The 20,843-nt window shown below is 53.2% G+C and overlaps 2 protein-coding genes across 2 annotated transcripts; both read right to left on the reverse strand.

The window, feature by feature from the left end:
• Window positions 1-8,774: 8,774 nt before the first annotated feature.
• On the reverse strand, window positions 8,775-10,154 carry LOC135827074 (uncharacterized). The gene has a single exon (XM_065339597.1). The coding sequence runs from the start codon at window positions 10,152-10,154 to the stop codon at window positions 8,775-8,777; it is 1,380 nt and encodes a 459-aa protein (XP_065195669.1).
• Window positions 10,155-10,196: 42 nt separating this feature from the next.
• LOC135827075 (uncharacterized) lies at window positions 10,197-14,353 on the reverse strand. Its single transcript, XM_065339598.1, has one exon. The coding sequence runs from the start codon at window positions 13,716-13,718 to the stop codon at window positions 10,197-10,199; it is 3,522 nt and encodes a 1,173-aa protein (XP_065195670.1). The 5' UTR covers window positions 13,719-14,353.
• Window positions 14,354-20,843: the final 6,490 nt, after the last annotated feature.

Below are 20,843 nucleotides of genomic sequence, written 5' to 3' on the forward strand. Positions count from 1 at the left end.
CTTCAGGCTGCGAAGTGCACTGAATGACCTCTCCAATGTGGCGTTCGTGGCTGGAAGAATAAGCAGCAGGTGAAACAACCAGCAGGCAGGCAATGACTTGTACAGCTGGTGCAAAGTGAGCAGCTCAGCTCCTTACAAATTACAGCCTGTTTGGGCGCATTCCTGTCACTCGAGTTGAACCCCCTTTGAACCTTTGGGTTGAACCTTGGTATAAAAATGTTGTAGCCTGCAGGCACGATGACCAGGTGACTGGTGTACGGACAAGCACGTGACCGCTTACTCACCCGTGTTTTATTTGGGAATAAGGGCCAAACACTGCATCGCAGCCTTCTTGGAACAATACCAGTCGACTCAGCATCCAAAAGACTACAACATATTATGGGCCAATCGTGTCCATCCGTGCTTTCATAAGAACGAACTGGCGCTTTTAGTGACATTTTGCATACAACCCCCCCCCCCCCCCCCTCTATGAAATAGTGGTTGCGACTTCGGCGATAATTTTTTTCTAGGAAAGGGTTTGCTGCCACACCGGAGTCAAGTGTCAAGTCAAGTCGTCGGAATATCGGGAGCTCCAGTGTGGGAGCAAACCCTTTCCTAAATCCCCCTCTGATAGGGTCACCCAGTTTCGGTGGAAGAGCGTGAGTTCGATTCGGGATAAAGGAGGAAGCGTCTCAAATTCCTCGGACCAAGACCATTCGACTCAGCATCCTGAAGACAGAAAGATGGCATTATAGACCAATCCCGAAAAGATTGTCTGGGTTCGAAAGGGGGCATATCAACTGAGAGTACACTGTACAACACATACATGGCACTGGTAGCCCCTACCTGATCAGCATGCGGCACAGGACGTGTTTGATAGTTCGCGAGTGAATGCAAGGGTAAGTACACGGTTAATCCCTGCACCCGTAAATATGCAAGCACCTCCAAGTGAACCCGCACGCCCAGCTTGGGCACTCGTGCACCCACGCAGTCAGACACAAGCGAACACATGCACGCACACGCCACTGGCGTACCCATGCTCTGACACGCAGACACCCGCATGACGTACCGCTCACTATGGCGTGCACAAACATACAATAGACACATTGGGTTGGGGGTTGCCAGGATTTCTTTTGGACAATTCAAATATTCAAGAATATGCTCTTTGATAATAATTGAGTGAGTGAAGATGCATGCCTGAAACTAGCATCCGCCCGCCAAGGGCGGAAAAATGGCCACCGCGGCCAGCAGCTGCCCGCCGGGGGCTAAACTAGGATACTGCCCACCGAGGGCGCCCGAATGGCTAAACTAGCCGACTGCCCACAGAGGGCGCGCATATGGCCGCCGAGGCCAGCAAACTGCCCGCTGAGGGCTAAACTAGCATACTGAACACCGAGGGTGCTTAAATGGTCGCCGCGGCCAGCAAACCGCCCGTCGAGGGCTAAACCAGCAGACAACCCATCGAGGGTGCGCAAATTGCCATCGAGGGTACGCAAATTGCCACCGAGGCCAGCAAACTGCCCACCGTGGGCCGATATTATCTTTAGTGTTGAAACGAGCGTATCTATAACAAACGAGCGATCTGTTCCACTAACGAGCAAGCTATCGAGCGAGCTAATGAGTTTCATTGATGTGGCAAATATGATTTTTTGAATATTTTTTTTCTAAGTTCGAAATTTTTTCAGCTGGTTCAAATTATCACCGCCGGCATTTGGGGTTGCTGCTGCTTCACTTCATACTGCTGTTTGGTGTCGAGATGTCTTTTCAGCGCCGTCGTCGAGTAGCCTTTGTAAGAATAGACCGTTTTGCAAAGATTGCAAGTAGCCCTGTTCTTCGCTGCATCGCGGGAGAAAACTTCCAAACGACTGAGCGTAACTATTTTACTTTCACTCGAATGGAGAGGTGACCGAAGCATATCCTGCGGCAGGTCAGCAGATGCGGAACAAGACATCAGTAAAGTCCACCAAAGCTGCAACGACAACTGAAACAACTCAAGTGTCGTGCAGGCATTCAGTCACTGTAACTGCGAGTGATTTTCACTTTGCGCGGGACTGGACTCTCGATCGACCAGGGAGTCGTAAAATATTTTACGTCTCCCCTGTCGACATGTACTGGCATGTGTACGGAGTACCTTGTATGGTGTCCGTTAGTGCAAACGAGCTGGCCGCACAAACGAGCCGAGTTTCTGGCGAGCGAGCTAACGAGTATCCGGTGAGATCGTTTCAACACTAATTATCTTGCCAGTCGAGGCCACACAAACGGCCACCGAGGCAGCCAATCGCCCACTGAGGGCTCACACGACTGCCTGGCATCAGGCGTCACAACATACAGACATAATAGGAGGCCCGTTTGCCCCAAAAATATAGTAGTCCTAGAAACCATGGCATCCTGTTCCACGCAACCCACGACGAGCTAGCTTTGTGGCCACAGCTGCAAGTGCAGCGAATTACTCACAGTAATACCGTGCCTGTGCAGGCATACACACATTAGTTCTCATGGTTAACATTGCGAGAGCCGCTCACTAACTTACAAGCTAGGCTGCCTGCCGCACGTAATGTTCGCATGCAGAGCTTCTCCAGCGGCCCGCCGGCTTTACTTGCCATTCACATGCCCCATGCTGCGCCATGAGTGAAGCGCCACCGATACGCATGGAGTGAGAGCTGACCTCGTTCGTCCTCAGGGCTAGCTGCAGAATCTTGTTCCGTTCCTCCCTGGTCAGAAACCGGCCAAACACAAACACAAACACTGGCTCCATCGCCTCTCTCTCTGACCCGCAAGGTCTAGATAGGCGGTCAGGGCACGCACAGGGCAGAAGTCGTCGCGCGTCTCGCGCAGCTGTACTTGGCCGCCGTCACCCAGCTGGGCTGTCTTCGTCACCCGCAAGCGGACGACTGCCGATGATACCTGGACGCTGATCTGCTGCCAGGTTAGCGTGCGTGTGCTATCGACTCTTGTTGCAAGCGGTGCCAAGAATTCACTCGCCCGCAGGAGGCCGTGGAACGCTGTCAAGACACTGGCCCAGATCATTGCGCGGTCCGACTCGCTGTAGTTGGACCGGAGTAGGAAATGCTGTAAATCGGCCAGATCTTGCCCAGTGAGACCTCTCCGCGTTGTGGTTGCGGGACCCTGCCTCCTCTCAAGGCCCTTGAGAACTGCAGAAAGACGGACCGACTGCATACAAGTCACAGGAACACGCTTGCACAGCAAATGATACCGTACCGCTGACAAATACACGCACAGTCGCCACACACCTCGTACAGGATAGCTCGGTAGCAAATAACACGATATCCTCATTGGAGGGTGCAAGGGGATTGACAATATGTGTAACGCAATAATCATTGAAGGCATCAATGCCAGTGGAGAACATTCTCGCTGGGCGTTCCGACACTGAACCTGCTACAAGTGCATCAGCCTCAAGGCCTAGAGCAGCACGGTCCAGCAGGGGCATGGCACTGGCGAAGCAGCCGCCGTTGGCGCCAGTTGACGGAAGCGGGTCAGCTGCAAGTGAGAAAGAGCATCAGCAATGCCGTTATTAGTGCCAGCAATATGGCGGATATACAATATGAAATTTCGCCAAGCAGCAACAGCTAACATAAAGCGGATCAACGCCATGGCCTGCTTGTTCCTACATGAACCATTCTTCCAAGCTCTAACTACCGTTTCATTATCGCAATGAAACAACAGCTTCTTCCCTGCCCAGCACGGACCCCAAATGCAGCAAGCTAGACCAATGAGAACCATTTCCCTAACCATAATAACGCTTAGCTGAGGAGATCAAACTCCTCCGGCCACTTCCAAAAAAACAGTCGCCCTGGAAGTAGCCCCCGTAGCCCTCGCCGGGGGCATCTGTGAACAACTAGAGGTCAGGAGAACAGGACCAGGGCTGGTCGTGGAAGAAGGACTTCCCATTCCAGTCGGCCGCAAAGCGATGCCAGCAGGCGATGTCGAGGCGCGCTTCCTCGTCGATCGCGATCCGGGCAGACATGGCGGAAGCCGCTGTGCTAAGGTCAATGAGGCGCCAAATGAACGTGCGGCCCGCGGGGACCACCTTGGCAGCGAAGGACAGCGTGCGAATGAGGGACAGGAGCTCACGCTTGGAGCAGTCGGTGCGCTGGAGCCAAGTTGCCAGAGCTGTGTGGAGGGCGGACAACTTGTCCTGGGGGAACCGTGTCACCTGCTCCACACTGTCAACTTCGAACCCCAGGACAGTCATCACAGTCGTTGGAGGGACGACCTTGTCATGGCCGGTAGCCACTGGAACGCCCAAGTTCTCAAACACGGTTAGCAGCGTCGCCTGTTGAATGGCTGCGGTAGATGACGGAGGAGAGGGGCTAGGCGGGGCAACGCCGATATAGTCGTCCAGATAGTGTTTGAGGTCGGCCAGGGAATAGTTGTGCGGGAGTATCCAACATAGCGCATCTGCCAGCAGGTTGAGAAGAGCTGGGGAAGATCGCAGCCCGAATGGCAGCACCTTGTCGAATAATACTGCCCGTCCCACACCATGCCTAGGAGGGGCTAATCGTGTGAGTGGACAGGGAAGTTGCGGAATGCGTGGCGGATATCCACCTTGTATATTAGCGCGCCCTTGCCGTGACGGATCACGTGCCCCACGACGACATCCACAGTAATGTACTTGAGGCTGTACAGGTCATCGGCAATGCCATCGTTGATACTAGCGCTGGCCGGCACAGACAGATGCACTATCAGGCGGTGGCCACCCGACTTCTTCGGAATGACACCGATGCCAGCCGAACGGGAGTTGGCGAACGGGGGTTGCCAAATCGGACCGGCCATATGACCAAGCTGAATCTATTTAGCGAGGTAAGCAGGGGAAACAAATGCCGAAGCAAGATTCTCACAAAGGAAAGAATAACGGGGACCGTCATTGCCAACTCTAAAACCATAGCATAAACCATCTAACAAATGGGCAACATATGCAGGATCAGGGTGTGCGACCAATTCAATTTTTAATGCCTACAGAACAATTGGAGTGTGAGGGGTGTGCAAGGGTAAGGCATGGTGTGTATGTGTGTGCGAATCAGACACGAATGCATTAAAAACAACAGGAGGTGAGGTGTGTGTGTGTGGATAAGCCAGGATACAGACTAGCCGGGGCCTCACTGGCCGGCGTGCGCCCCGCACCGGGTGGCAACGTCTGCAGACGTGGCGATATCTACAGTTCCGAAAATTACACCGGCCCTTGTTGTACAGCTCGCACGCTGGCTGGGTCGTGCCAGGCTCGCGCTGATCCCGGGAGGTGCAAGTCTTGGTGGTGTGGCTGAGACGTTTGCAGAGCGGGAAGAGAACGAGCGCCTGGCCTGTGAAGCATCGGGTGTAAAGGTCCTGGTCAACCACATCCCACTGCACGCTAGGGCTGTGGGTGAGTTTCCGACGGAACTCCTCGTCGTATTGGCACACCGCCAACTACCTATATCGTTTCGCCGCTTGGATGATACGAATCTGATACGTGATCAGCGACTGCGCCCTTGCGGGTTGGGTGTCGCAGATCACTGCACAATACACTTACCACGCCTCCAGCCAAATGGGCAGGCTCTCCAGCTTGCGGCGGAATGACAGGGACAGGGAGAGAACTAGCTGGCCACTGACACCTTTGACACCTGGACTCGCTTCGTGGCTGGCTCATCCGCGAGGGGGTGAGGAACAACGCAAGCTCCACATATTTCCCGCGTAGCACCTTGTCGTACGTACTGCGGGGCAAGTGGTCAGTCACCCCATTATGCCTCGATCACACTACGGCAAAAATGCTGCGTCAGCGTCAGAATGATGAGCTTTTCCATAGCAACTGACGCAAACACGGGAAATTTGAGCGTCAGACGCTGCTGCGTCTGACGTGGGGAAATCAGCTGCGTTGCCGCTGATGGAAGTGACGCTTGGCGGAAAAACAGTGTCTTTCAAGGCAGTTGCTTGAGTTGAGCAGTCTTTCGACATTCGTCTCTTCAAGGTTTGCTTTGTTCCCTCCCTTTTTTCGAGATGAGCCTGTGGACCTCGAGGCTGAGGCTGCTCTGCTCTGAACCTGGCGGAAGAGCGAGGCGCTTTCTGAGAAGAAAATGATATTGAAAAAGGACAGTAGTATGAGTGGGTCATCGCTCAACTGCAGCCTGTTGACTTGTGAGTGTTGTTGTTGCCACCAAGAGCCCCAAAAAAGGAGAACCACTATGACAAAGTCAGGAGAAACACAGCTGCGATGCAAATAATTCGAAAAGAAACCACAACAATCGTGCACGCATGGACCTTTCGTCTTCTTGTAATAATGAAGAATCAATGAAAATTTTGAAAATTTTGTGCGACAATTTTTTGTATAATAAACAAAAGGCCGGCTTCCGTGGGAATCCATGTCGTCATTGAGTTTCCCTGGTGATTTTGTGACGTTGACAAATGCGTCAGGCCGCGGCAGTCATGAGCTGCAAAAAAAACACTGTGTGACCCCGCGACTGCGTCAAGTGCTGCGTGTTGACGCTGCGTCCAGCTTCAAACTTGCCGTAGTGTGACCGAGGTCTTACGGGACCCGACATTGACAGCACTAGGGTTACACACATAATCATTGTATGCGAGACTGCTGGAGATATTCACACTAGGAGTAGGCACACGAGAGCTATGGATAGTCACACCACTAGGGAGAGACAGCCCGTCGACAGTAGTCAACGCAGCCACAGGGGCAGGGGGCTACCACTAGGAGGCGCACGTGTGGATCTACTACTACACATACCCGTACCTGTGGGAAACGACTCCTCCACTTGCACCCGAGGATCGGCAGTGTTGGCAGGGGCAGCCGGGTGGGACGGACGGCGTGTCGACTCCGCCTGATCCGAGGCTGCAGGGGCGATGGCTCTAACAGCCGCCTGGACCTATGTGGCGATCAAGGCCTGGAGGGTTGCCATTTGGCCAGGAGAAAACCCGGGCGCCGGAGCTGGCGTTGCCGAGAGAGCAGGGGGTGCTGCAGCAGCAGGAGGAGCTCGCGCAGCCATGCTGTGGATCGCGACACGTCGAGCAACTAACGGAGAAAAGGGAAAACCTCGGAAGGAAAAAAACGTTCACTGCAACCGCAAAGAACGCTCCTTCGCACAAAGACAGCTCCGCAAAACACATCTCCAAATAATTAGACGCCGCCTCCACGACTGTCCATAATATTTTGACAGGCCACACGCTGTGCACGGGGCTTAGTCACGAGGTGGTCACGTGACACTCACTCGCAGCACTCCACCACCAGTGTTCCAGGCAAGAATTCAAAATTCCGATACACGTGCACAGGCACACTCTCCGAACGCAAATGGGACAACACACCATTACTAGACGTTCTGGATTTCTCCTTGCAAACACACTTCAACCATAACCGGCATAACTCTAAAACCAAAACTGCAAAAAGGAAGCAAAAAGGGCCAGCAAAGGCACAGCGCGCTTGCGCCACGACATACACGGACACGTGACGCAAAAGGCATCATAGCTAGTGCGAGCATGACTCATAGTCATAGCTCAGTCATACAGCACAGCGCAGTTGTACAAGCGCATGATCGCGGGTACAAAGGGTTTCAAAAGTACATATAAATTATCATGAGAGCAGCTCAAACAACTACACGTTCGAAGCAGAAACAGAATAGAAGAGAGACAGAGAAGCAGAGTAGAACACGACTAGACAGAAGGAGAGAATTATGATTCCAATTATCAGCGTCAGTAGAACAATAGCATGGCTGAAAACTGGAGCATCTCCACGTGCGCGCTCGCAGCAATGTGACTCAGAGACAGAGGAAGATGAATAAATAAACAGACAAGGTAAGGTCAAAACGAGAATCATTCAAGAGGCTGTCTTGAAACATTTACAGAACAGGTGAGTGGCGACAACACTCTCCCACCTGCTAACGGATGCAGTTAGCCAACACATGACTCATGCACGGACATCAAGCACGCAGATGCGCGACACCGGGCGACGGAACGTTCCCATCGCTGTGCGGACGTCCACAATGCGGATCTTGCCATCCTTTCCGGGGTACACATTCTCCACGATGCCCTTCGGCCAGCAGCTTCGGGCCAACTGTGGATCAGCAATGACGACAACGTCGTTAACTTTGATCGGTTCTGCCGCCTTGAACCACTTGGTCCGGCGCGTTAGCGTGGGGAGATACTCTCGGACCCAGCGCTGCCAGAACATATCGATCATGGCCTGGGAAATCCGCCACTGCTTCCTCAGGCACTTCTCATCAAACTTCCCTGGCGCAACAGCTCAGTGGTTGCCGCCAAGCAAAAAGTGATTCGGCGTCAGACTCTCGGCATCTGCATGGTCGATAGAAACGTGTGTCAGTGGCCGGCCATTTACGATGCACTCGGCCTCGGCCATGACGGTGGTCAGCACTTCGTCACGTGGCGTCCGTTCCTTGAGAGTCGTTTTCAGGGCGATCTTTACTGAGCGCACTAAGCGCTCCCAAGCGCCACCCATGTGGGGCGCGGCAGGAGGGTTGAAGACCCACTTGATGTTTCTGGGCGTCAGCTCACGCATGAGGTCACCGACATCTAGCGCTGCAATCGCCTCTGCGAGCTCCCGTTCAGCTCCTTTGAAATTCGTGCCATTGTCCAAATACAGTACAGCAGGGTATCCGCGCCGAGCGATCATGCGGCGGATCGCCATGATACACGAGTCGGTTGTCAGGCTGGAGGCTATTTCCAGGTGCACGGCTCGAACGGTCAAACACGTAAATAGAACGCCATATCGTTTCTCGCGTCGACGCCCGACAGTCACCTCAATTGGACCAAAGTAGTCAACTCCCGTGTGGGAGAACGGGCGCTCATACGCTGCGGTTCTGCACTCCGGTAGCGGCGCCATTACCGGTGGCTGCGGTGTGGCTGCGAAGTGACGGCACCTCAAACAGGAGTTCCAGGCACGGCGAACAGCGGCTCGAGATCTGGGAATCCAGTACTGCTGGCGTAAATCGTTCCGAACTTGTTCCTGCCCTTGATGACCTGCCCAGACGTGGTGCTGCAGGATGAGTAATCGGGTGTAGTAACACTGGACGCTTTGTAGACTCAGACAAGTGAGGCGTGTTGTCTGTTCTCCCGTGAACCACTATGGTGCTGTCCAATAGGGTCAGCGTCAGCGATGCCAGGCGGCTGCTGCGGGTGACTGGCTTGCCCTGCTGCAGCGCGGCGAGTTCGTCAGGGAACGACTGTTGCTGCACGTTCTCCCACCAGAGCTGCTGGGCGTGTCGGAACTCTGATGGCAACAGTTCGCTACTGGGATTCACGGCTTTCTTGGCAACTCTAGCCTTCAGGCGCTCAACGAAGCGGGTCACCCAGGCTGTGGTGCGAACCAGACGCATCCATGATGAAAACCTGGCGATATCGGGGAGAGCTTCCTGCAGGGACGTCGTGGCGACAGTGGCCCCGCAGAACTCTCGCTTCAGCTCGGGGTCCGTGTCCTCTGGCTCCACTTCAGGAGCGGCGGATGGCCAACTAGCTGGTTGGTTGCGCAGAAAGTCGGGCCCTTGCAGCCAACGTGTCGATTCGACGATTTCCATAACAGGTACGCCGCGGGAGAGGTCATCGGCTACGTTGTCAGCAGTGGGTACCCAGCGCCAGTTGGACTCGTTGGTGAGCTCCTTGATCTCGCCGACGCGGTGTGCCACAAACGGCTTGTAGCACCTGGCATCAGCTCGTATCCAGCTCAGGGCGGTCTGAGAATCGGACCACAGAACGGACTTGCAGCAGTCGAAGCTGTGATGCTGCAGAACAGCTGACGATAGGCGTGCGCCCAGAACGGCAGCTTGCAGCTCGAGTCTAGGGATGGACAGTGGCTTGAGTGGCGCCACTCTGGTCTTCGCCATCACTAACGATGTTGCGACGGACGCATTGCTCAACTGAAAACGCCAGTATGAGGCAGCACCGAAAGCTTTCTCACTCGCGTCGCAGAACGTGTGCAGCTCAATACTGGTAGCGTCGGCAACAGCTAGTGAGTAGCAGCGTGGGATGTTGACTTTGCAAAGCGATTGCAAGTCTTGGCACCATTCATCCCACCTGACCTTGATAGAAGTGGGCAGCTCATCGTCCCAGCCGATACCAGAGCACCAGATGTCCTGTAGTAGTACTCGGGCTCGGATGGTGAAGCAGGCAAGTAGTCCGAGCGGATCAAACACCGCCATCACTGTGCTGAGAGCTTGCCGCTTGGTCATGGACTTTCCAGGGCGGTTGATCTTTGCTGCGGCTGGCTGGACTCATAGCGTGTCTGTCGCTGTGTCCCAGCGCAGGCCAAGCGTTCGCTCAACAGCATGGGCATGCTCAACATCAAGGTCAGCGGTTGTTGTGTTGGCTCTTAGCGCTTCTGGTACAGATGCCAGAACGGCTGGCGAGTTGCTGATCCAATGACGGATGACGAAGCCTCCGTCCTTGTGGATGCGGATGACGTCAGCAGACAGTGCGGTGGCTTCTTCAACGGTGTCTGTTGAGTCAAAGTAGTCGTCCATGTAGTGACGCTCGACTATGGCAGTCTGCAGCCGAGGCGACGTCTGCGGGTGGCTGTGAGCATTGTGGTTCTTAACGAACATTGCCGATGAAGGGGACGATGTCGCGCCAAATGTCATTGACTTCATCCTGAAGACATCAGGTGGTTGACTCAGATCGGTCCGCCACAGGAACCGTTGGCTGTCTCGGTCAGCTTCACGGATCTGAACCTGGTGGAACATTTCGGCAATGTCGGCACCGAACGCAATACGGCGCTCCCGGAAACCGAACAGAACCGTTGGCAGTGGACGGAGCAGGTCTGGCCCGGAGAGCAGTGCATCATTAAGGCTCCTCCCACCTGTCTTTGATGCCGCGTCAAAGACCAATCTCAGCTTTCCGGGTTTATTCGGATTCGTCACACCAAAGTGGGGAAGGTACCATGCTGCAGGCGGCTCATGTGCAGCTAATTCTGGTGTCAGCTTCTCGGCGTAACCCTTGGCGACGTACTGCTCAAGCTTGGTACTGTACTGACGGGCGAATTCAGGCTGTCTCACCATCTTCCTCTCGAGAGAAAGAAGCCGCGTCATGGCAGCTGCTTTGCTGCTAGGCATTGTGGTATTGTCCTCCTTCCACAGGAGACCCGTCTCCCACCTAGTGCCGCATGAGCTGCCCTGGGTGGTTGCAACCTGAATATGCTGAGCACGCTTCTCCCGCTCACTGAGAAGCGAGCTGGTAGTGACTTGAACGCCGAAGTTGTCGGTACGGAAGCTGTCCTTGACTAGGTCGTGCAATTCGTCGTCAGCGCTGGTGGAATGGACCAAGGTGAAATACTCGTCCACTCTGCTGCGATGGCTGCCGAAGTGTCCATGTACCACCCAACCAAGTAATGTTCGGCTTGCGACCGGAGCATTCGGCGGGCCTTCTACTACTTCACGGCTGATGGTGAGGTTGATGTTGTCCTGCCCAATCAAGAGTCTGGGCCGCTCGTGCAATTTGCTGACAGGGACGTGTGCAAGATGGGTCCAGGACTTCCGCACACGATCCACAGACGTTACGGAGCATGGCAGGCGCAGGTTGGTGACCGTCCTTGCTCCGAGCAAGGGATGGAGCTCCCCGAAATCGCCAGAAATCTCTAGGTCGACGCACAGAGATTTGGGGTGCCGCTGCCGCTGCGTGTCCGTCCATGACAAGGTGAGCGGGGTCACCGTGCCAGTGGCACCGACTTCCGTGGCCAGGGATGAGTCAACCAGAGTGACGGTGGAAGCCTCATCGAACAAAGCGCACACTCTGACATCGCCGGCTGGGCCGTGCAAGGTGACCGGTGCCACACGCAGCATTACTTCACCCGTCTGCTCTGTCACGGCACACAGGTGTGTCTCGTCTCTTTCACCTGCGGTATCTGAGGCGTCAGAGTGCAGGAGTTTGTGGTGGCGTTTGCTGCAGCCGTGAACAGGACACTCCGTCGGGCGTGGGCAGTCTGGCAGACGATGACCCTTACGGAGGCATGTAAAACAACGTCTTTGCTCCTTGACCCATTTCCAGCGACTACGTACTGACTGGCCCAGGAACGTTCTGCACTCGGTAGTAGCATGGGAGCGACCGTTGCAGAAATCGCAGCGATCGCTGCTTCCACTGCTGCTGGTCGTTGTGGCGAGTGACGGGTCCGTTCGACGAGGCGGTGGCCTGTGGTCCGTGGCGGACGGTCGAGGGATGTGGATGTATGATGCAGAGAGGGCTACCTGCTGAAGCCAAGAAGATAGCGTTGCAATACTGACATCATCAGGTGGCATACTACGGACAATGTCTCCCCACTGGAGGCGCAGACTTGCTGGTAGCTTGCTCACCAGCTCCTGCCGAAGTTGCGGGTTCAACATGTGGCCTGGTGTCCTCAGCAGCTGCATGGTTGACACCAAAGTTTGCACGGCAGTGGCGAATACCATGAGGGCGTCAAAATCATCGGCTCGGATGGAGCTCAGGCTCTTGGCCTTGTGGATGAGCGTGCTGATCACCAGAACAGCACGTCCAAACCGGAGCTCCAAAGTCCGCAGAACCTGGTCGACGTTGCCGGGGACGGTAAGCAGGCCAACCACTGCTTCCTTCGCCTTGCCGCGCAGGCATTTCTGCAATCGGATGAGGTTCTCTGCATCCGTGAACTCATACGCAGTGGTGGTGGAGTGGTACACATTAAAAAACAACGGCCACTCCTCCGGTTGGCCAGAGAACGTGGGCAAGTCCCTGCCCATGGTCTGGCGAGCCAAGAACTCGTTAGTGCTGGCCGGCTGGCGTTCAGGTGGTGCAGGTGGAGCGCGCGCAGTTAGTGGACTGGCTTGCGGGACCTGACCCAATGTCTGGTGCAGCGCTTGCTCTGTCATTACCAGCTCGGACCGCGTACGATCTAGCTGTTGTTGGAGGTGCAGCTCCCTAGCACCTGGCGAATCACCGAGGCTCGTCATGGGCACGGTCACAAATGGGGCTGCCTCCGCGTTCAAGCGGGCTACTGGACCTGGCACTGACTGGCCTACCGCAGGAGCTGGCGCTGACTGGCGTACCACAGGAGCTGGCGCTGACTGGCCTACAGCCGGAGCTGGTGCTGACTGGCGTACCGCAGGAGCTGGCGCTGACTGGCCTACAGCCGGAGCTGGTGCTGACTGGCGTACCGCAGGAGCTGGCGCTGACTGGCGTACCGCCGGAGACGCTACATACTGAGAAGCAGGCTGGTGCAGAATGCCTGGCTGGGTCCTGCGCTGCGCAAACAGCTCCCGGGTGGACGAGACACTCGCCAAAGCGGCACAAGCGGACTGCGCTGTGGCAACACTGGGCGTCTGATCAGGGACGTAGAAAACGCCTTGGGTCCTCACCCACTCTTCCACCCGTGCCACTTTACTGGTGTGGACAGCAGTGGCAAGGGCTGGCTGCAGTGCCACACTCCCACTGGTATTGCTACCGGCAGCACCAGGAAGACCACTACGGACTGAGCTGCCTGCTCTGCTGGTGGCGTCTGCAATTTCTGCCAGCGCAGCTTTCAGTTCCAAATCGACCAGCGTCTTTTTGCGGGCCAGCTCCTGCTCCTCGAGCACCTGAATTTTCTTCGCTGCTTCTAGCTGAGCCTGCGCTCGAAGCAGTCGCCGGCGAGTTGCAGAGCTGGACGACGCAGCAGACTTTGAGGCTGCAACACTTCGGTTTGACACAGGTGTCAGTGGGGCATCGTGTCCAGCGGCGGGCTCCCACTCTCCCAGCCTATCGGGGGGTATTCCAGCGTTAGTCCTGCTGCTCCGACGCAGCTCCTGGTCAGACATTGTGACACTACTACTAGACTGACAGTCACTGAAACTGCGGCCGGACTAAAATTGACAATCACAAACAAACAAATTGACACTACGAAAGAAGACTGTACTGAAGCTACAAGGTTGAGTCGAAGTAAGGCTCGAAGGACCAAATGTTCCAGGCAAGAATTCAAAATTCCGATACACGTGCACAGGCACACTCTCCGAACGCAAATGGGACAACACACCATTACTAGACGTTCTGGATTTCTCCTTGCAAACACACTTCAACCATAACCGGCATAACTCTAAAACCAAAACTGCAAAAGGAAGCAAAAAGGGCCAGCAAAGGCACAGCGCGCTTGCGCCACGACATACACGGACACGTGACACAAAAGGCATCATAGCTAGTGCGAGCATGACTCATAGTCATAGCTCAGTCATACAGCACAGCGTAGTTGTACAAGCGCATGATCGCGGGTACAAAGGGTTTCAAAAGTACAAATAAATTATCATGAGAGCAGCTCAAACAACTACACGTTCGAAGCAGAAACAGAATAGAAGAGAGACAGAGAAGCAGAGTAGAACACGACTAGACAGAAGGAGAGAATTATGATTCCAATTATCAGCGTCAGTAGAACAATAGCATGGCTGAAAACTGGAGCATCTCCACGTGCCCGCTCGCAGCAATGAGACTCAGAGACAGAGGAAGATGAATAAATAAACAGACAAGGTAAGGTCAAAACGAGAATCATTCAAGAGGCTGTCTTGAAACATTTACAGAACAGGTGAGTGGCGACAACAACCAGTATGCGTGTGCATGGGCTAACTTTGCTGTGCAAAGCCCACCTTTTTCTCGTTAGTTGCATGCAAGAGAGACAATGCGACAGAAAGCAAAGCCCTTTGTAGTTTTCTCTCTCACACTGGTAATGGTCTGCTGTTGGAGTTGAAATGCTAAGACATAATCCTTTTTTTGCTCTTCTGTGTAGTGTGGAGAGGGCAACGAACATGTAGAGCTCACTTTGATGCAGTAGGCAAGGCTGTGAGCGCTGTGCGATAGGCCGTGAATCTCACGAGATATTTCGAGTGCTATTGTTTGTTGCGAGCGCTTCGTCTTCGATAAGTCCTGCCTCTTTCCTGGCAGGTGCCCTCCTATAGAACCAACCACAAAGTGACGGTACTCATCTGCAGCCGATCAATGTTTTATTGCACAAGAAGATAGCGTATTCGCCAAGCCAGTGCCACGCCAAAGACCATCACCGTGTCACACCGTCGGAACGAGTTCATGATGAGAAACATCATTTGTGCGAGCGTGATGAAGAACTATTCGAAAAACAACATAGTCTTTACCCCCGGGACGCCAACTATGCGCACGCCCTGCAAGGGGAGAATGTCACCAGCGACATCAACGAAGACAACAGCAGTATTTCAGAAACCTGGAATCAGCGGACGTCGTCAAGCTCCTCCGCGACCCGGTACATGTACAGTATAGGTGACATGTCGACACGAGCGTGCGGAAACACTGCATACACTGCAGTAATGTTGCGAGAGTTTGCGGCAGGAGTCCAAGTCGGGAAATCCATCAGCTCCAAAAGCTACCTGTAGGTGGGCGATGAGACTCCAGCTTCAGACTTCAACAGTCAGGACTTTTAAATACCGGTAGTTGAACTTTGTGAAGCAGCGATCGAGAAGTTAGTTGAAATCGTAGCTGTTGCAGTATGTCGGCGCTATGTAGCTTGTATTTTTCACGGAGAGTCGATCGCCACGCGAATGGTTCTCTCCTCGCCGAGAGGTAGCTGGCCTCCAAACTCCGTCAGGGTCTGCCTAGGGTAGCGGAAGTCCTATTAGGTAGAAATGGTTCAAGTAACGTGTAATGTTTGGTGTGGCCAAGATTGCCTGCTAGTGTTTATATTTTATTTATTTATTTATTTATTTTTCACTGAATACGACAGAACCATCAGATGCTGCAAAGCGTAGTGGTGGCATATTGGATGGAAGTGGGGGCGGGGCAAAAGTAACTCCTCTGACCAAAGGTCTCGGATTCATCGTTACTCATGTGTGCCGATACGTAGGAGAAAAGAACATGTGCACCCAAGAGGGAAGGACATTTGCAAACGATAATGGAGAGAATTTGAGATTGAGATAATTGTGACATAACACAATAGTAAAAAAACAGTGCACCGTGGGTAAGGAAGAGGGAGAGAACTGATAGTCGTATAAGGTATGATGACTGGGAGACACAAGGCAGGTTTAAGGCTGAGCGAAGGGGATCAGAGAGGGATAGAAGGGAGCTGGAGTTCTGGTGAAATGCATAGCTTTTTTTAAAAAATTTGACGTGAGTTCCTGTCGGCAATGTCCTCACACGCATGGCTTCCGCGGAGAATCTGTTCAGGATGACAGGATCAACCAAACTTACCTCAACCTGAATGTAGGTTGTCGATGACAGGCTTTGGTGCGGTTCGCTGAGCAGGTTCTTGCTCAAAAACACGGTTGAAAAAAAGTCACGAAGTTTTTGTATACGGAGGAAGTAAAATGAAAAAAAATGTTTTCTCGTGACTATCATCAGTGGAACATTTTTTAATTTTAAATGTTGGGTTAGCTTTTGGGCTTACCCTAGTTAGCGATAAGACCGATGCGCTGCTCTCTATTTCGTGCTGCGACTGAGCTGGCTTTACAGGCGCACTCAACTGCTGTGCATGCGTGCCCAAATCACCTTGAGTAGCTCTTGCTGTGCTCACCTAGGCTTGTGCTTTCCTTTGCAGTGGTACTGAGCAGCCACCGGAATTTTTTTGCTTGGAGAACAGAATTATTCCTGTAGCTATGCAAAAGAAGTTACATCAGTAACGTCTGGCGCTAGCCAGGGTCCACACAGCTTCTAAGCTCTCTCGATTATTGAGACTCTTTGTAGTTCTCTCGCAGCCATTTACAGCACGACAAACATGTTGTTTACCTCTGAAGCATGTCGTATGAAAGTGTCGGACTTCCGGGCCGAGCTGGAAGGCCGTGGGCTCAATTCGAGCGGAACAAACCCAACGCTACTTGCCCGTTTGCTGCTCAGTATCGAGGACACGTCAAGCACGGGAACCTCTAGTCCCGTCGGCCACGGCATCCTTGCAGCGCGCGCCAGAGCAGGAACAAGAGCAGGATCTGGAGAGTGTTGCAGCAGCCTCTCCGAGTCCTCTGGTCCAAGACCGGAGTAGGAATGTCGATTTGTACCAGATTGTGCGGCAGGAAGTACACTCCGCCGTCAATGTTGCCTTGTCGGAGGCCATCTCTCCAATGCTGGTCACCAGTTCTGCCCCTGGATCTGGAACTCAACCTTGGGCGGAGTCTTCGAACCCTGGTAATCTCGCCGTTCCCCAGACTTTACGAGAGAAAATAATGAAGGGTGACTTTGTACATTTCACCCAGCTGCTGCACGATGCCATGGCAACCTCGTATTCTGCTCCACGCCAGCTTCAGTTGCAGTTCAGCAGTGGCGGCAAGTCTTTGGAGGTGGTGGAAGGTGACGCTACCCAGCCCATTCGTCGACGTATTCACGACTTGTCGACATGGCTGGAGGCATGGACTCTCTTTATGACTGTCGTGTGGTCTGCCAACCTGTCCCGCCTACAGGAGATGCTCTCATACCAAGCTACCATTGTTGCTGCCAACAGGCAATACTATCTGGAGGCTTGGCTGTAGTACTACAACCAGTTTTTCTCTGCCATTGCTGGTCAGGCAGGCAAGCGCTTCGACGTCATCGACATTAATCTGAGGCAAATGCCAGAGACTAGCCGATCAAGTACCACATGTGAGTCATGCCGCCTCGTACATCCCGCAGGCAGCCAGTGTACCTTTCGTCCCCAACGTAGCAACCAGCAATCCTTCAACGGAGTCCGTACGGTGTCTAATGACCAACCAATCTGCCGCAACTTTAATGCTGGGCGTTGCAGTCTGGGCATGTGCAAGTACGCCCATGTCTGTATGTCGGTTCCAAGTGCGGTAGGCGCCAGTAACTCTGCTGCTTCGGCTGCAAGCTACCGCGATTGTAAATATTTCTCCCTGCACTTCAAGTTCTACTGACTTCACAAGCGCATGTACTGCTGTCCACACACCTCTCTCTCTGTTTCTCGCTTCAAACTACTGCTCCGTAGCCACCCTGACAGTTCATTGGCTTCGTATGTTATTAACAGCCTCCGCTGCGGCTTTGACATTGGCTTTACCGGCAACTGCATAACTAACCATCACTCGTCAAACCTCTCATCAGCACACAGCTCACTGGTTCCTGCAATGCTGGCTACATGGCTGGCCCGTTTGATTCACCCACATTCCCATTTATGTACTGCTCTGGCATTGGCGTCGTTCCAAAAATGAATGGCAAGCTACACTTGATACACCCCCTGTCCAGCCCTGCTGGCTCCAGCGTTAACGGCCGGCGAGCATTTCTCTTCGCAGTACATCAGCAATGATGAAGCCATTAACATCAATATGTCCTCCCTGTCTCCTGTCCATCTCTATAAACTTGATGTGAAGAGCGCTTTTCGCAACAATACCTAACTGGCATCTCCTCGGTGTCCTGTGGCAGGGGAAGTACAACTACGATCGTGTCTTGCCATTTGGGCTCCGCTCTAGCCCGGCGGCATTTGATGCCGTGGCAAACACCATCGAATGGATAATGCACCACAAATTCTCCATTCCTAATTTGTTGCATTTCCTGGACGACTACTTATGCGTGAACGCGGGCCGAGCAGTGGCGACTCGGCAGCTGGCTATTCTCCTCCGTGAGTGGTCATACCTCGGAGTCCCGCTCACACCTGCAAAGGTGGAAGGCCCGTCTCGTATCCTGACATTCATGAGCATCATGGATTGTGAGAAGTTGGAAGCCTGACACCTGACGACAATTAGGCTGACATCAAGCGCCTATTGACTCCAGCGAGCATCAACCTCACCATGTGCCAGCGCGGACTCGAATCTCTTCTGGGGAAACTCTCCTTCACTGCAGGAGTCATCGTTACCGGCCGGATATTTGGGTCTATTTACAGTCACAACCAGCAGCCTCACTACCGCATCAGTCTGACTACCGAGTGCCAGGAAGATATTCAATGGTGGCTTAGGCTCCTGGAATAATGGAACAGAAAGTCATTATTGCTGTTCCCAGATGAGACACCATCTCCAGACTTGGAGCTGTTCACTGATGCCAGCGGCACACTGGGTTGGGGCGCATTCTACAGCAGCCGCTGGCTTCAAGAGACCTGGTTGCCTGCGAAACTCGCTCACAACATTGAGTGGAAGGAGCACTACGGTTTGGTCACAGCTTGCTGCACCTGGGGGAAGGAATGGTGCCAGCTTCGTATCACAATGCACTGTGACAACAAGGCTGTGGTAAATTGCATCCGCTCCGCCACATTCATGTCACCGCCAGTGAGGACCCTGCTCAGGGAGCTGTTCTTTGTGTGCGCCCGCTTCAAATTCACCATCACTGCTGCTCACGTTGCTGGCCAGTCTAACTGCATTGCCGATTTGTTGACTCGTTTCCACATGGAGGAATTCCGCGGTGTCGCCGCAGCTGCTCAAGCACAACCAGACCGAGCAGTGCTGCCATTCCAGTCGATGTAGTAAGGCCTTGACACACAGGTACCGATTGTCATTGCAAATTTGCTGTGCTGAGAACCTGCGTTGGATTTTATCCATCTGCATGCCTACGTGTATCCCCTCATGCCTTAACCCTTTGCATGCTGGGCCCCTTTTCTCCAATAGGCCGGCTGTCCAGCGCACTGACTCTCTTGGTGAAGTTTGCGCGCACAGGTCCGAAAGAAATTTATTCTCATTTTACTCCACCTTGACGGATTTCATCATCCTGGGCTTGTTGGAAAGATCAGGACCAAGCGAATGCATCATGGTCGCCCTCAGCAACATAGACACACCAGAGCCACTTCCATCTCCTCTCCAAACTACTCTACCGTGCCTCGGAACGGCACAACAAATCAATTTCAAGTTCTTGTTTGGCATCTTGCCGAAATTCAACCGATTTTCACAATTCAAACTGCATGGCGAAGCTGAGATCCCAGCGCTTCATTTCATGCCTATCAAGCATGCGACGTGCCATACATAGACACTTTGCCACTTCCACCTCCTTTCCAAACTACTCCACCATCCCTCGGAACGCCACAACAACTCAATTTCACGTTCTTGTTCGCCATCTTGCCAAATTCAACCGAGTTTCACGGTTCAAACTGCACTACGAAGCAGAGATCCCATCACTTCATTTGATGCCTATCAAGCATGAGATGTGCCAAAGGGAAATCCCCTAGTACGCTCCAAAAAAGTGAAAAGTCATGAACAAAAATTCCCGTTCGCTCTGGGCCGTGATTTCCGTGTTCATCTTGTCACCGCTCAGTGAATCTTTATCCTATCGTGAAGAATGTTATTATCACCGGAAAGATGAGCTCAAGACCTTTCCAACGGTTGATTGATTGTTGCTATGCGTTTATGTCTCGCGGAGTTACGATAGTTTGTACACTGGTCTAAGCACTGCAATATTATGCGCGAATTTTCATAGTTTCAAAGCGCATATACCGTAAAGTCGCGGATATAAGCCAGGTTTGCACACAAGCACATCGCGGATAGAAGCCTGAAAATCAAACGGGTTAAATGCGTATAAGTCTGTCGCGCGTAGAAGCCTGGCTTCTATGCAAGCGCGGATCGGGTACGTCAAGAGTGCATGCGCTATGTACGGTGCATAGTAAAACTGTCGCCGGTAGTCAGTGGTAGATGTACGCGTGTCGCGCATATCAGTGGTGCATATACGCATGGTTTGCATACAAGCCTGGTTTTCATTATAGCCTGATGCAGGAAGCGGTTTATATGCTTATAAGCCCGGCTTTTATCCGCGACTTTACGGTATGCGCTTCTGGCTTGAAAAGGAATAATAACTTGTTCTTAGCTCTCGTGCATTGGTGGTGAACGCTTGCTGGAGTGCCGTGTACTGGTTTTCTGGGAACAGCTTCCTCAACTAGTTGTTTTGCTGCTACTATCTCTGCTTAAAATTGCGTACTATTGGTCGGCTGTGCTCGGATGTGAAACGGTGCAGATCGTGGCTTGAAGAACATTGGTTTTGAGGCATCTACATGCACGGTCTCTTGAACACCTTTCATTTTACCCAGTGACTATTACTCG

Source organism: Sycon ciliatum, chromosome 11, assembly GCF_964019385.1.
Source record: "Sycon ciliatum chromosome 11, ocSycCili1.1, whole genome shotgun sequence".
Lineage (NCBI taxonomy): Eukaryota > Metazoa > Porifera > Calcarea > Leucosolenida > Sycettidae > Sycon > Sycon ciliatum.

What these genes read in the sequence shown, in the direction of transcription:
- LOC135827074 (XM_065339597.1), bottom strand. Translation starts at nt 10,154, where the DNA reads ATGACCAAGCGGCAAGCTCTCAGCACAGTGATGGCGGTGTTTGATCCG.
- LOC135827075 (XM_065339598.1), bottom strand. Translation starts at nt 13,718, where the DNA reads ATGTCTGACCAGGAGCTGCGTCGGAGCAGCAGGACTAACGCTGGAATA.